Below are 15106 nucleotides of genomic sequence, written 5' to 3'. Positions count from 1 at the left end.
TTCACACTACCGTAAACGGGGTGGCTTCTAAACAGAAATGTATTGCTCACAGTTCTGGAGGCTGGGAAGTCTGGGATCCAGGCCCTTGAGGACTGGTGTCTGGCTCCTAAGCAGAGCCTTCTTTCTGTCCTTGAATGGTGAAAAGGTTGTGGGCTGGTGTTCTTCCCCCCAACTTCACCCCCCCCTTATAAGGCTCTACCCTCATGACTTAATCACCTCCCAGTACCATCACCTTAGGGATTAGGACTTCAACCTATGAATTTTGGGGGACACAAGCATTCAGCCCCATAGCCTTTATCTTAGGAGCTAGAGAGGGACTTATTTTTTTTGGGGGGGACGGAGTTTTGCTCTTGTTACCCAGGCTGGAGTGCAATGGTGCGATCTCGGCTCACCGCAACCTCCGCCTCCTGGGTTCAGGCAATTCTCCTGCCTCAGCCTCCTGAGTAGCTGGGATTACAGGAACACGCCACCATTCCCAGCTAATTTTTTTTTTTTTTTTTTGTATTTTTAGTAGAGACGGGGTTTCACTGTGTTGACCAGGATGGTCTCGATCTCTTGACCTCGTGATCCACCCACCTCGGCCTCCCAAAGTGCTGGGATTACAGGCTTGAGCCACTGCGCCCAGCCGAGAGGGACTTATAAAAGACAGAGGTTGGAAAGATGGTGATTAGTAAACCAGAATATTGGTGGGGGGATGTGGCTCTCGCCTGTAATCCTAGCGCTTTGGGAGGGCGAGGCAGGCAGATTGCTTGAGCTCAGGGTTTCGAAACCAGCCTGGACAACATGGCAATACCCCGTCTCTACAAAATATACAAAAATTAGGCGGGCATGGTGGCTCATACCTGTAGTCCCCCAGCTACTCAGGAGGCTGGGGTGGGAGAATCACCTCAGCCCGAGGAGGTGGAGGTTGCAGTGAGTCAAGATTGTGCCACTGCACTGCAGCCTGGGAGACACAGCGAAACCTTGTCAAAAAAAAAAAAAAAAAAAAAAAAAAACCTGAGAATGTTATGCTAGCCCAAGACCTTGTGATTCTTCTGCTTTGGTAACTTTGACTATTTGGGGTCATCTAACTCCAGCTGATTGGACAAATATGATTGATACTGATAGTTTATCCACTTTTGACTACAGACTACATGTGACTACATTTGAAAACCAAATCCCACAGGCAGCCAGCATAGACTGGGGACTGCCAGAAGCCTGGGCCTACAGGGACGGGGACGGCCAGCTGGGGTTGTCAGCCTGCCTGGGCAGACCTTATGGGTGGGTCCTGCAAGAAGGGTGGCGGGAGGGGGCATCTTTTCAGGCACTCCACACCCACTATCACTTCTCCTGAAGAATATTCTGCTTGTCACCAAAACAGGCCAACATGTTCCTTTGTCACAGATGTTTCTCACTGGAAACCCCTTAACCCCAGGACTGTATCTGTTTCGGGATCTTGGGGATGCTGGTGAAAATCGGGATCAAGTTCAAACGTCCGTTTCACTTGGGGTCAGAGGCTTCCTAACAAGTGGTCGGGGTAAATTGTGATGAACAAAACAAGATGGAGTATGAAAAGGCCCAAATACGGTTGTCTCTCTGCACTGGGTGCATTTTGAGAGGACGGGGCTCTACCCAGGGATGCTCAGAGGCAAGAGTTCAGGAACAAAAAAACCTACATTTGCGTCCCTGTCGTAGGGATCTCATCCTCCTGTCCTGGAAAGTGGGTGACCCACCCTCCTTCAACCTGAAAAGGCTCCTGCTTGACTGGGACCTCACCCACCTCGAGCCCACCACCCTTTAAGAAAGGGGGTGCCAGTCCGGGCGCGGCAGCCGGGGACAGGGGAGAAATAAATTAGACCCCATTCCCCAGGCGCCCCTCGACGCCACCTGCCAGTCAACCCCCGCCGGTGAAGCCGCAGGGTCCCCGCCCACCCCACCTGCGGGTGCCGCCCCGGGGCCCCGGCTCCGGCGAGGGAGGAGCGCGCGCTCGGGTGCGAGCAGGACACGGCCCGGCCGCGCGGGAGGGCGGCGGCGGCGGCGGCGGAGGAGGGCGCTGAAGCCACACCCATCGGCGAGCCGATTCCGGGGCAGCGAGTCGTCCGCCGCCGCGCTCGAGCCTCCGCCCGCACCGAGCCGCGGGACCCGGGACGTACTGGGGAGGGGCCGCTCCGGGCCGCAGCGCGAGGGCAGCGAGGGGCGGCGGGGACCCGGCACCGGGCGGGGCCGGCGGCAGCGACCATGATCGCTTTGTTCAACAAGCTGCTGGACTGGTTCAAGGCCCTGTTCTGGAAGGAGGAGATGGAGCTCACGCTGGTCGGGCTTCAGTACTCGGGCAAGACCACCTTCGTCAACGTGATCGCGGTACGAGGGCGCCCGGGGCGGGGGCCCCGGGCTCCGGCCGCGCGTTGGGCCTGTCTCCGCCCGCGCCGCGCCCTGCTGAGCCGGGGTCGCCGCCTGGCATGGCCGGGCACGGCCGGGCGCCGGGCGGGGGAGGAGCCGGCCCCGAGCGCTTGGGGCCTAGTACGGCCCGTGCGGTGGGGGACCCGGCGGCGCGCGACCCCTCTCCCACTCGGGCGGGTACTGCACGGCTGGAGGCAGAGGAAGGGGGGCGAACAGACAGGGCCGGTGCCACGGGGCAGGCGGCACCGAGGGGCTCTCGAGGCAGGAGGGACCCGCCGCCGGCTGAGGCGGGCCCCCTCTAGCCCCCGCGCACGGGGGCATGACGGGGCGAAAGTGCCCGGGCCTTCCTGTCCCGCGGGCAGAGGGTCAGGGGTAGGCACCGCCGAGTGGCTTGGGAAGGGGTCCGGGAAAAGCCCAGCCGCACCCAGAGGGCTTAACCCCTCCTTGCCGGAAGAGGAAGCCCCTGGCCTGTTGAGGGGGAGGGGAGGTATCCCCAGGGGTAGAGGAGTCAGCTGAGGCCCTTGGCTGCAGCCCAGACTCCTCCCCAACCTCTCCCCGACCCGCAGTGTCTATCGGGGGTCCGGGGGGATGGCATGGTAACGGGAGTTTGGAGACTCCGTCCTGCTCGGAAGTTGCGGGAGTAGATGCTCCGACAAGAGGATGGGGTGCAGGGGCACTGCCCGCTGGGGCCCGGGGAGAGTGGCTCGAAGGGCTGTGGGTAGTCAACACTGAAGTGGGTGATTGTAAGAGTCTTTCAGTGCCGGGCGAGTGGTGGGGAAGGAGTTAAAATCTCTCTCAAAAAAAGGGGAAGATGAGCTCCATGGGTGTGAGCCGAGGCTGCAGTAATGGCTGCGGCCTGCCTGTCAGAGCCAGGCTAGACAGGGCTTGCGGGTAGAAGAAGCATGGGACAGGAGCTGGGGTTGTCCAGGGCCCTGGCCCCAGTCCCAAAGCTGAGGTTGCCAACAACTGTGAGTTGGCCAGACAGTAACCAAAGATACTGATAAGAGAGGTCAGCAGAGGACCGTGTCTGGCTGGGCCAGGTACCCCCAGCTGCCTGTGGTGTTGCCCTGCCTTGCAGAAGATGGGCCTCCGGACAGGTCTTAGCATCTCAGAAGGTAGGGGACGTCACTTCACTGGACCTGAGGCGTGAAGGCAGATGGAAGGCTCCAGGGGCAAGCACCCCACGGTTGTAGGATCGAGCACTGGCTTCCTTTCCCAAACATGCTCTGCCGATGACCTCTGCCCTTCCTCGACCCAGCGTCTCCTGGCTCCTGGCCTAACAGGGCAGCGCCTTCAGGCCAATCCTGTGGTTTTGGCACAATGGTTTTCGGAGCTAGTGCTCCGGGGTTCTGTCTGCCCAGGCTCTGCCCTTGAGGCCAGAGACCCTCTGGTTAAACTTGGCATTGACTATGGCTCTTGGGTTCCCAGAGCAGGCACACAACACCTGGACTCCCACCTGACTCTGCAGGCCTAGGTGGCTCGGCTTTTAGGCGTTTAGGTCGGAGAAAGGCAGCGGGGCCTAGGTATCTCCTCGTTCCCTGGGGTGTTATTACACTGTGCTCTGAGACAGGGACCCACAGGTACCCAGGTGGGTTCGGTTTCTGGGTCTGCAGTTGAGCCTTTGACAGGAGGGCCCCTGTAGACCAGCATCATATCCAGAGAGTTGGAGACTACAGCAGGCCGGAAACAGAACCTAAGAGTCCCAAATTCCCCTGCCAGAGACAAGAGTTTCTGTGATGTACAGGAAAAGTCCCCCATCTCCAGCCCACATGTTCCCCTTTTTTATGTTAAATTTGCCACTTCTGCTGGTACATTCTAAAAGAGCAGACAAGCTAAACTCTCTTCTTTAAAGAGGCTTCCCAAGGAAAACCACCCCATGTGGGCTACAGTTGGAATTCCAGTGTCCCGGTCCCTCCAGTGTTTTCAGATCCTCTGGGACTGCCACACTGGCATTCCTGCCCACCCCGCATAGAATCACAGTTGAGTGTCTTCCAGAAAGAAACCCACAGTTGGGACCCCTGGGCTCTGTTCCCATGCCTACCACTGAATTTCTGAATTACCTTTGCCTGTTCATTTGGCCTCTGTTTGTCTCAGATCTTTCCTCATTGGGTTTTTTCTACTCACCCTATGAGGTCTGACTGTAAATAGAAATTGAGTTTAGTGTGTCTAGCTGCTCAGCAGGTTAATGTGAACTGGAAAGAAATTATATACAGTACAATGCTTCTAAGAACCTAAAACATCGCCAGGCACAGCAGCTCACGCCTGTAATCCCAGCACTGTGGGAGGCCAAGGCGGGCGGATCACCTGAGGCTAGGAGTTTGAGACCAGCCTGGCCAACATGGCAAAACCCCGTCTCCACTTAAAAATACAAAAATTAGCCTGTCGTGGTGGCGGCTGCCTGTAATCCCAGCTACTTGAGAGGCTGAGGCAGGAGAATCGCTTGAACTCAGGAGGCGGAGGCTACGGTGAGCTGAGATTGTGCCACCGTTGCACTCCAGCCTGGGCGATAAGAGTGAAACTCCATCTCAAAAAAAAAAAAGAACCCAAAACATCATTTGAGTTCTGAAAAAGCTGTGATGCTAGAAAAGTGGGAGATGTTTTGTCCTAGGGAAACAATAGGGTCATTTTCAAATATTTAAAAGTCTCAAAGACTGTCCTATAAAATAACTAGTCTTGGAGTGCCCAAGGGGACTTAGGAACAATGGGTGGACATTCTAGGAATGATGAATTTTTTTTTTTTTTTTTTTTTTTTGAGATGGAGTCTCGCTCTGTCTCCCAGGCTGGAGTGCAGTGGCGCGACCTCGGCTCACTGCAACCTCCACCTCCCAGGCTCAAGCAATTCTCCTGCCTCAGCCTCCCAAGTAGCTAGGATTATAGGCATATGCCACCAAACCCAGCTAATTTTTGTTTTAGGAGAGATGGGGCTTTGTCACCTTGGCCAGGCTGGTCTTGAACTCCTGAACTCAGGTGATCTGCCCTCCTTGGCCTCCCAAAGTGCTGGGATTACAGGTGTGAGCCACCATGTCTGGCCAGATTTCTAACTCAATATAAAGAACTTTCTGAGACTTGGAACTGACTGAAGAGGGAATGGGGCAGAAGGGATTCAAGTCTGAGACGAGGTCGGGCTGCATGACTTCAGGTTACTTCCAACCTTAAATGAGGAGCTTCTGAGACAGGGACGCATTAGTAGGGAAATTAAGTCATAATCTGATTCCACCTTAGCTCCAATTCACAGCTGAGCAGGACCTACTGGTGCCGGGGAGCCTGGCTCCTTGAAGGCCCTCCTAGCATCCCCCTCTGCCAACATCACATTCTGCCAGGCTGGGCTTCTCATTTACTTGGTAGCCTGTGGATCTTCTAGTTGCCAAAGAGCAGTGATGGTTCCCCGTGCTACATCGAAACCACTTCCAAGCACTTTGTGAGTCTTAGTTACAGTTCCTAGGAGACTAAAACCCTTCTCCTCAATTTTACATTCAGAAACCCTGAGGCCCAGAGAAATTCAAGTTTCTTATCCAAGCTCCCCCTGGCATGAGTGATAAACAAGAACGGGGCCTCCTTCCTCGCACTCAATGTTCTTAACCAGCACGGATGGGGATGGGGTAGACTACAGCCTGCTGCCGGGGGCTGGGTAATTACAGCACAATTAATTCTCCCTGCTGAGCCAGGAGAAGCCACTCCCTCTTCCTCAGTGGTTCCTACCTTTGGGGGCTCTCAGACCTTTCTGATATCTGAGAGAAGTTAGAGACCCTTTCTCCAGAAAAACGTACATACAAACAAAACTTTGCACACACAGATTGTGTTCAATTTCAGGAGCTTCAGGGGATCTCTGAAGCCCAACTGTGGACCTCAGGTTGGAAATTGCTGCTCTACCTTGTCACTGGGTGTCAGTCCTGGGTACTCAATTCTTACATCATCCTAGGGCCCCGACGAATGGGTGGTTTCTGCAGATACACGGGAATCGAAGCACTATTCAGATGGGACATCAGGGGTCTTCATGTGGACTTGGCAGCACCAAATAAGAATTGATCATCTCCTACACCTTGGCTAATGGCCGCAGCCCCTGATCCCTTTATGTAACCCAAGGCAAAGTATTCCTGCCAGCTGGTGGGAGAAAAAGGCATGGTAGACGGGCACGGTGGCTCATGCCTGTAATCCCAGCACTTTGGGAGGCCAAGGTGGGTGTATCACCTGAGGTCAGGAGTTCGAGACCAGCCTGGTCAACATGGTGAAACCCCATCTCAACTAAAAATACAAAAATTAGCCAGGCATGATGGCGGGTGCCTGTAATCCAGCTACTCGGGAAGCTGAGGGGGGAGAATTGCTTGAGCCCGGGAGGTGGAGGTTGCAGTGAGCCAAGATCGCGCCATTGCGCTCCATCCTAGGTGACAAAGCGAGACTCTATCTCAAAAAAAAAAAAAAAAAAAAAAAAAGGGTAGGGGGAGGATGGTAAAGGAACAGGGCTTGGTCGGGCACCATGGCTCACTCCTGTAATCCCAGCACTTTGGGAGGCCCAGGCAGGCAGATCAGGAGTTCGAGACCATCCTGGCCAATATGGTGAAACCCTGTCTCTACTAAAAATAAGTAAGCAGGCAATATAGAGTGCGGGTTATCCTTCTCCACAATCACAGTGCGGTACAAGTCAACCAAACCATGGAGAATCCGGAAATTGTTTGGCATCCCTCAAAATTGGCCATTTTGAGGGATGGCCAATTACTCTGCCCCAAAAAGTTGACTTTTTAGTTTGAAAATACCTCTGCTTTCTTTGAGATCCTCCTTAACTATTAGAACACAACTTGCTTGGAGTTCTCTTCCTGGGAGGTAATTTCTGTTAAAACACGCGCTCTGAATGAAGAGACCCCCAGACCCAAACAGGCTTTGTGTGAGCAACCTGGCTGCTATTCACCCAGCTGTGGGTGGCCTGGGTCCTAAAAGAGAGTCAGGGGAGGGCAGTGGGATAGGACTTGGTGTTGTAGGCTGGGGTAAGCAGTGGAAGATTACAGAAGTTACAGTTTAGGGTGGTTTTTTGCAAGCTAGGAGGGGGTTGTAGGGTCTGGAGTCACGAGGTTGACCAAGGTCAGTTACAAACTCCAATGGCCTTATCAATTGGGGCCAGAATAAGGACCAACAGAAGAGGGCCGGGCGCGGTGGCTCATGCCTGTAATCCCAGCACTTTGGGAGGCTGAGGCGGGTGGATCACCAGGTCAAGAGATCGAGACCATCCTGGTCAACATGGTGAAACCCCGTCTCTACTAAAAATACAAAAAATTAGCTGGGCATGGTGGTGCATGCCTGTAGTCCCAGCTACTTGGGAGGCTGAGGCAGGAGAATTGCTTGAACCCAAGAGGCGGAGGTTGTGGTGAACCGAGATGGCGCCATTGCACTCCAGCCTGGGTAACAAGAGCAAAACTCTCTCAAAAAAAAGAAAGGAAGAAACAATAGAAGAATGTTTCAAGTTAGTTAGGTGCTGCAGGGGTTGATTGTTCTGCTTTTCAGGATCTTCCAGTTACCTCGGGTTTTCTAATTCTGGAAGGCCCTCCAGAGGTGTACGTGAGGGTCACGGGGGTCGTCATAGCGTCCATGGCACCATCAGTCAGCCTAAAAGACCGTACAATTTCTTCTTCCTCTCCACTGGAGAGAAAGTGGCATCAGTTAGTACAGAGCGTCGTGGGTTAGACTTGAGGAAGAATGTTTCCCCATCTAGGCAGAGAGGTGGAGACTGATAAAAGCAGGCTCTTCTCAGGGCGTCCCCAGGTATAGGCGGGACACGTAGGTTGGCTACGGCCCGTCCTGCCCGAAAGCAAGGGACGTGCAAGAGTGTCCCACGGTGGGAAGTCTCGGAAGCTCTGGCCTGGCATCCGCGCAGCCTCCTCCTGGTCTGCGGCTGGGGCCTGTGGATTTTTGCACCGTTTCCCATTCTGAGTCTTCTTTCCAGTCAGGACAGTTCAACGAGGACATGATCCCCACCGTGGGTTTCAACATGCGCAAAATCACCAAAGGGAATGTGACCATCAAGGTGAGAGCTCGGAGGCTGGGCGGGGGTGGGAGGGTGCAGAGGACTGTGTGCGTGTTGGGGAGGGCAGCCAAGGCCACTGGGAGGAGTGAGCTAAGGGAGGGCAGAGGCCAGGGTCTCCCTGCTGAGGAGCTGGGAACAGAGAGCTGTAAACTCTCTTTCCAGGGGAGAACTGGAGAGAAAGCAGGGGAGGGGAGGCAGAGGAGAGTAGGGCGGGATAGGAGGGGACGTTTGGGACCCAAGACAGGTTGTGGTGGCCTGCCCACTGCTGAGGCTATGTCACCCTCTTATTGCTCAGCTCTGGGACATCGGGGGACAGCCGCGCTTCCGCAGCATGTGGGAACGCTACTGCCGAGGAGTGAGTGCCATCGTGTAAGTACGTGGGAGGCGGCGGTCTTCAGCCTGACCTGGCTCCCCTAGCCCTGCTTCCTTCGGGGATCTCAGAGGCACAGGGCTGTGTTAGACGCGATCCTCGGTTCATGACACAGTTTCGGTGCATGGCCTGCCTTTATTTTGCATGCTGCTTGTTTCTTAGTGGACAATTGCCCTGGGCACTCACTACCCAATCTAAGAATCAGGCTATCAACCAGCCAGATGCACCTGTGCATCCTCTTCATTGACTCCCCCAACCCAAAGGCACCCCTGTCTTGAATTTTGTGTGGTTTAAATGTTTCATTCTCTTGCTTTTTAAAAATAACGCTTTTTGGCTGAGCATGATGTCACACACCTGTAGTCCCAGCTACTTGGGAGACTGAGGCAGGAGGATTGCTTGAGCCCAGGAGTTTAAGGCCAGCCTAGGCAATATAGCAAGATCCCGTCTTTAAAAAAATAAAGTAAAATAAAATAAATTTTAAACATTGAAAAATGGTGGGGCATGGTTGGGAGGCCAAGGCAAGCAGATCGCTTGAGATCAGGAGTTCAAAACCAACCTGGGTAACATGGCAAAACCTTATCTCTACAAAAGTACTAAAATTAGCTGGGCCTGGCAGCATGCACCTGTAGTTCCGGCTACTCAGACAACTGACGTGGGAGGATCTCTCGAGTCCGGGAAGTTGAGGCCACAGTGAGCTGTAATCCCACCACTGTACTTCAGCCTGGGTGACAGAGTGAGAACTTACCTCAAAAAATAATAATAAGAGGCCGGGCATGGTGGCTCATGCCTATAATCCCAGCACTTTAGGAGGCCAAGGCGGGTGGATCACGAGGTCAGGAGTTCGAAACCAGCCTGACCCCCATCTCTACTAAAAATACAAAAATTAGCCAGGGGTGGTGGTGAGTGCCTATAATCCCAGCTACTCAGGAGGCTGAGGCAGGAGAGTCACTTGAACCCGGGAGGCGGAGGTTGCAGTGAGCTGAGATCACCCCACGGCACTCCAGCCTGGGCAACAGAGTGAGACTCTGACTCAAAATAACAATAATAATTTATTTTTTGGCCGGGCGCAGTGGCTCACGCCTGTAATCCCAGCACTTTGGGAGGCCGAGGCGGGTGGATCACGAGGTCAAGAGATCGAGACCATCCTGGTCAACATGGTGAAACCCCGTCTCTACTAAAACTACAAGAAATTAGCTGGGCATGGTGGCGCGTGCCTGTAGTCCCAGCTACTCAGGAGGCTGAGGCAGGAGAATTGCCTGAACCCAGGAGGCGGAGGTTGCGGTGAGCCGAGATCGCGCCATTGCACTCCAGCCTGGGTAACAAGAGCGAAACTCCGTCTCAAAAAAAAATAAATAAATAAAATAAATAAATAATTTATTTTATATATATATATGCTCAAACAATAGATTCTTCAGAGTAAACAAGTTACTTTTTAACCTGATAACAAAAAATATCTTGCTAAATGAAATATTCTGGATTTTCCTTTGCCTTTTTTCACTCTAACCTTATTTAGTCTTTCCATGAAAACGTAAGTGGGTCACTTTGAGAGGGACTTACAGCTAATCCCAAAGGGCCCACGCTTTTCCACATGAGTAACGGCTTCCCCAGAGTAGCACTTGGAAGCCAACGGCAGGCCCCAGGAATCCCTGCAGCTGTTCGCTCCCATAGACTCAGAAACACCCGCAGAGTACCTGCCTTGAGCCAGGCAAGGTAGCCCATGGGTCCCAAGGTGACAAGCTGCCACAGATGCTCTCACCTCCAAGCAGCAGCTCCTTCTCTTCCTTGCACCATCTCAGCCTGTGATGTCAACATGCTTGTCCCCACCCTGCCTTTGTCTCCAGGTACATGGTGGATGCTGCTGACCAGGAGAAGATTGAGGCCTCTAAGAACGAGCTTCACAACCTACTGGACAAACCTCAGCTGCAGGGCATCCCGGTCAGCGGACCTGAGGGAGCGGGATGGGGAGGGAGACCGGCTGGGAAGTCACTGGGGGCAGGTTAAAATCAGGCATGGCGGCCAGGCGTGATGGCTCATGCCTGTAACCTCTTTGGGAGGCTGAGGTGGATGGATCACAAGGTCAGCAGTTCAAGACCAGCCAGGCCAAGATGGTGAAACCCTGTGGCAGGTGCTTGTAATCCCAGCTACTCAGGAGGCTAAGGCTGAGAATTGCTTGAACCTGGGAGGTGGAGGTTGCAGTGAGCCGAGATGTTGCCACTGCACTCCAGCCTGGGTGAGGGACGCAGAGAGGAAACGGGACTCAGGAGGCCAGCTTACCACCCAGACAACCTGGGCACGGCTGGCCTAGACCTCATCCTCATCCTCCCTTCTCCTTAGGTCTTAGTCCTGGGTAACAAGCGAGACCTCCCGGGAGCATTGGATGAGAAGGAGCTGATTGAGAAAATGTGAGTTGGGTGGCTCTTTATATTACTTTCTGCTCTCCCAATTCCCCAACCGCCAGACCGACAGCTGAGGCTTGCTGCTGTTCTCAGGATTAGCCACACGGCGGCGGCAGAGCCCACCTTTTCAGGAGCCTCACCCTCCCTGTTGTACCTCCTGAGTAAGAAAAAGGCCCTGCTGTCCCCCAGCCCCAGACCCCCTGGGCGATCATGGCTTCAGCCGACTCTGCTCTGGTTTCCCCCAGGAATCTGTCTGCCATCCAGGACCGAGAGATCTGCTGCTACTCCATCTCCTGCAAAGAAAAGGACAACATTGGTGCGTGGGATTGGGCAAAGGGAGAGGGGAGAGGCCTTACTGGGTGTTTTCGTGACTCTCAAAAGTTCTGGCTCCACACGTTCCTTTAATCCAAACTCTGTGGCTCTCGGGTAGAAAAGGCAGCCGGGCAGCCCAGGTTCTGAGCGCTGTCCCAGCTCCTCCCCAAGCGGTTGTGTGATCTTGGGCAAATTCATCCCCGCTCTGGGCTTTCCCTCCTCGCTTCTAAGATTCCAGAGTTGGACGCGGTGATTCTCAGGCCCCTGCTGGCTCTGACATGCTGTGGCTCTGGCTCTTTCCCAGCGCCGGGTCCCGCCGCCACCGTTCAGAGCTGTGTGGCGCTTGCCAGCTCTGGACTTCTTGTTTATTTTTGAGAAAGGGTCTCGCTCTGTCACCCAGACTGGAGTTCAGTGGCGCCATCATAGCTCACTGCAGCCTCCAACTCCACTCCTGGGTTCAAGTGATCCTCCCACCTGAGCTTCCCACATAGCTGGGACTCCAGGTGTGGCCACCGCTCTGCCACCTCCGGACTTCTGATACCCTTACGTTTGGTTTCTTGGGCCTCTCTGCCGCCCCAGCATGGCCAGCACCTGCAGGCCTTATAAGCCGTTCTCTTCTCCCCTCAGACATCACCCTACAGTGGCTTATTCAACACTCAAAGTCACGGAGAAGCTGAGACTGCAGCCCTTCTCCCTCAGACCAGGGACCGTCATCATCTAAACCTGAAGCCGAGCTCCCCGCCCACCCCCTTCGTCCCCCTAAGCCCACCCCTCCTCACCCAGTGTGAGGCGGGCCCTCTGGGGACCCCAGAGTCCTGTTCTGCTGAGGTTTCAACTCCTGTTTTTATTGTAAAATAAATTGCCCCCTATTCTGGCCCCCTAACTTCTCACCCTTCCCCTCGCCTTTGTCCCTTCACCCAGCCCTGCCGTCCTCACAGCAGCCCTGGGCCACAGCCCCCGCCCCTGGCTCTTCCCCAATCGCTCCTGTACCTCCCTTTCCAACACTCTCTGTTATTGTCCTGTGTGTACAGTATATATATGTATATATATTTTAATTTTTTAATTTAAGCAAAGACTAAAATCAACCATTTGATGCTGCAGGGGCCTTTCAGGATCTGGGAGGGGGCAGTCTGGAGGAAGGAGGGAGACGCAGGTGTACTTGGGGCAAGTTCAGATCAGGAGAGGTAGAGGCTGGCACCTGGGGCAGGTACCAGCCTGGGCACTGGTGGCCGCCCCCGTCCCATGTGTTTCCACCGCCCAATCTGGCTTGTCCCGGCAGCGCTTGAATGCCACAGGCTGGCAGGGGCCTCCAGAGGCCCCTCCCCTCAACCCCCAGTCTGGGTAGGGCCACCAGGTGCGACCAGGTACCAGAGACCACCAGGCGCACGGGGCAGAAAGCCAGTGTCCATGCCCCAGCAGCCCCCTCCTGCCTATCCCTGGCTCCCAGCTCCCGCCCCTCCCCAGGGCCCCCACCTCCACGGCCCACTTCGTTTTCTGTTCTCATTTTGCAGAGTTGCACAAGGAGAGAACTCAGCATGGGGGGTTGGTTCTTTGGGTTCTATTTGTTTATTTGTTTAATTTAATGATTTGTAAAGTGATGTTCCTCTTCCTTTTTTACACTTTTCAGCTCATATTTAACCTCTGTTTGGAAAATGATTCTTGTAACTGTACATTTTTTTTGCCTCCTAATAACAATGACAAGAACAAAAATAAATGACCAATTTTGTGTTGGGGGGGTGTATGGTGCCAGTTACTTTTCTGCAGTTGGCATGGGTTGCTTGGTGGGCCCACAGGGCCACCAGCACACCCCCATACTCTGGTCACCAACAGAGCCATGGGGCGTGAGCACGTGCCCACCCTGGAGCACAATGGCCCTGCACAAACGGCCTCCCACACGTGCGTCGAGCTCTCGCACTGCCTCCTTCTCATTCTCTTCAGATTTCCGTGTAGTCCCAGCTTTGAGCCAGCAGCTGCCACGTGGGGCTGCAGAGCTCTGTTGAGGGAACTGCCTAGGGCTGGGTCAGGAGGCAGTGGCACAGGCTGGATGCTGTTTCGTATGGGAACTAATCTGCCCTCTTACACCCAGTTCAGGCCTCAGCCCCTCTTTCCCAGGCCCTGGATCCCACCGGCAGCCAGGATTGGGCCAGAACCAGAATCCTGTCCCTCCGGCCGCCAGTCCCTACCCCAGAACCAGTTAGCTGTGCTCCAGGGATAGGGCTGGTTCCACAGAGCCTGGGGGATCCTCTCCGCCTTTGCTGCCTCTCAGTGCCAATGCTGTGCGTTTCCCAGTAGGAGCCCTGCTCTCGCTCCTCTGCCGGATCTGAGTCCTCCCCAACCTTACCGTCAGAGCTGGTCTTCCCTCGGCACTGCCCACAGCTGCTGCCTCAGAGCCTGGGAGCCCTGCTGAGGCCATCTTGACCCAGTTTCACAGTAAGCCCCACCTCCTCCCGCTCCACCTCCCTCGGCCTCTCCTTCACCCTGGAAAATGGAGCAGGCCCTGCAGAACACCCCAGCTCTTCTCGTCACTCGCATTTCAGGAAAAAAGGAGCGGAATTGTCCCTTAGTCCTGAGATTGGGGATCTTGACTCCCAGTTCTGGGCCCCCCCAGCCCCTCACCTTCATTGGTGCCCAGGGCTTCCTCCTGGAGGCAGTCATCAGAGCTGCCCTGCCTGTAAAGGCAGTTTCCCACTGCCACAAAGTTGGAGGAAAGAATGGATGGAATTTGGCATCTGAAGCTAAGTGATTCTAGGGTGCCTCCCAACTCTGAAGGAAATGGGACATACCCTCCTGGCTAAGGAGGTTGAAGGGGGGCCTGGGCTCTGTTGCCTGCCCTCTCCTGGCTGCAAGCGCGGCTGGGTTTGCCCTGGGCCTGGGATCCTGGGAGAGGACCAGCAATCTCACTCCTCTGGGGCTGTTTCCAGGCTGAGCTGCCCTTCTCAGGTCCTGTTATCCTCCCTGAGGGTTGAGGTTTGAGGTAAGAGAGCTGGTTACCAGGAAGCAAGTGAGCATCATCCTTCCACAGTGCCTGCAGGCAGCAGGGGCCAATATGACTTAAAGAATTTGGTCATATTCTTTTCGGACTTAGCCCGCCTGCACCCAGGTGAATAAACAGCCGTGTTGCTCACACAAAACCTATTTGAGGGTCTCTTCATTCAAAGCGCACGTTTTAAACATTTGGTGCGGAAGCCCGGGACGGGGGAACTCCTACGGGAGACCAAACCCCTGTTCCTGTTCTGGTGCTCCCTCCTTGAAGAGATCTACCTACTGACCTGGGGTCATCAGACCAGCCCACAGATGCACACCACCCGCTGTTTTGGTAAGCAGTCTCTCTTTTCTGCTTTCCCATTCTTCTGTCTTTTCCTTTCCACTTCTTCCCCCTTTCAGTTTCATCCTTTTTCCACCACAAAGACAAGGAATTTTTAAAAATTAAAAAAAAAAAAAAAAAAAAAAGAATTTGTCCAGGGGCTGGATGCAGTGGCTCATGCATGTAATCCCAGCATTTTGGGAGGCCGAGGTAGGTGAATCACTTGAATCCCAAGACCAGCCTGGACAACATAGTGAGACCCTATCTCTACAAATAATCCAAAATTATTCAGGTGTGGTGATGCATGCCTTGTAGTCCCAGCTACTCAGGAA

The 15106-nt window shown here is 54.4% G+C and overlaps 1 protein-coding gene and 1 long non-coding RNA gene across 2 annotated transcripts; one reads left to right on the top strand and one right to left on the bottom strand.

The window, feature by feature from the left end:
- Positions 1-2051: 2051 nt before the first annotated feature.
- Positions 2052-13203, top strand: ARL8A (ADP ribosylation factor like GTPase 8A). The gene is made up of 7 exons (XM_032288738.1): positions 2052-2340; positions 8312-8392; positions 8688-8761; positions 10604-10697; positions 11097-11164; positions 11404-11474; positions 12098-13203. Exons 1-7 carry the CDS (start codon positions 2218-2220, stop codon positions 12145-12147), a joined length of 561 nt encoding a protein of 186 aa, XP_032144629.1. The 5' UTR covers positions 2052-2217; the 3' UTR covers positions 12148-13203.
- LOC116558701 lies at positions 11166-14965 on the bottom strand. The gene is made up of 2 exons (XR_004272130.1): positions 14087-14965; positions 11166-11451 (listed from the first exon to the last, which is right to left on the bottom strand). It is a non-coding gene; the product is annotated as an uncharacterized LOC116558701 (long non-coding RNA).
- Between the last annotated feature and the right edge of the window lie 141 nt (positions 14966-15106).

The sequence above is a fragment of the Sapajus apella genome, unplaced genomic scaffold, assembly GCF_009761245.1.
Source record: "Sapajus apella isolate SASKATOON/1434 unplaced genomic scaffold, GSC_monkey_1.0 scaffold22, whole genome shotgun sequence".
Classification (NCBI taxonomy): domain Eukaryota; kingdom Metazoa; phylum Chordata; class Mammalia; order Primates; family Cebidae; genus Sapajus; species Sapajus apella.
The sequence above is the reverse complement of the archived record's forward strand: the minus strand, read 5'-3'. Positions and strand labels throughout refer to the sequence as shown.

Bases quoted from the DNA above. Each gene is read 5' to 3' on its own strand.
- ARL8A (XM_032288738.1), top strand. From the start codon at position 2,218: ATGATCGCTTTGTTCAACAAGCTGCTGGACTGGTTCAAGGCCCTGTTC. The intron at 8,393-8,687 runs GTGAGAGCTCGG...CTTATTGCTCAG, and splicing joins AAGGGAATGTGACCATCAAG to CTCTGGGACATCGGGGGACA. The intron at 10,698-11,096 runs GTCAGCGGACCT...CCTTCTCCTTAG, and splicing joins CTCAGCTGCAGGGCATCCCG to GTCTTAGTCCTGGGTAACAA.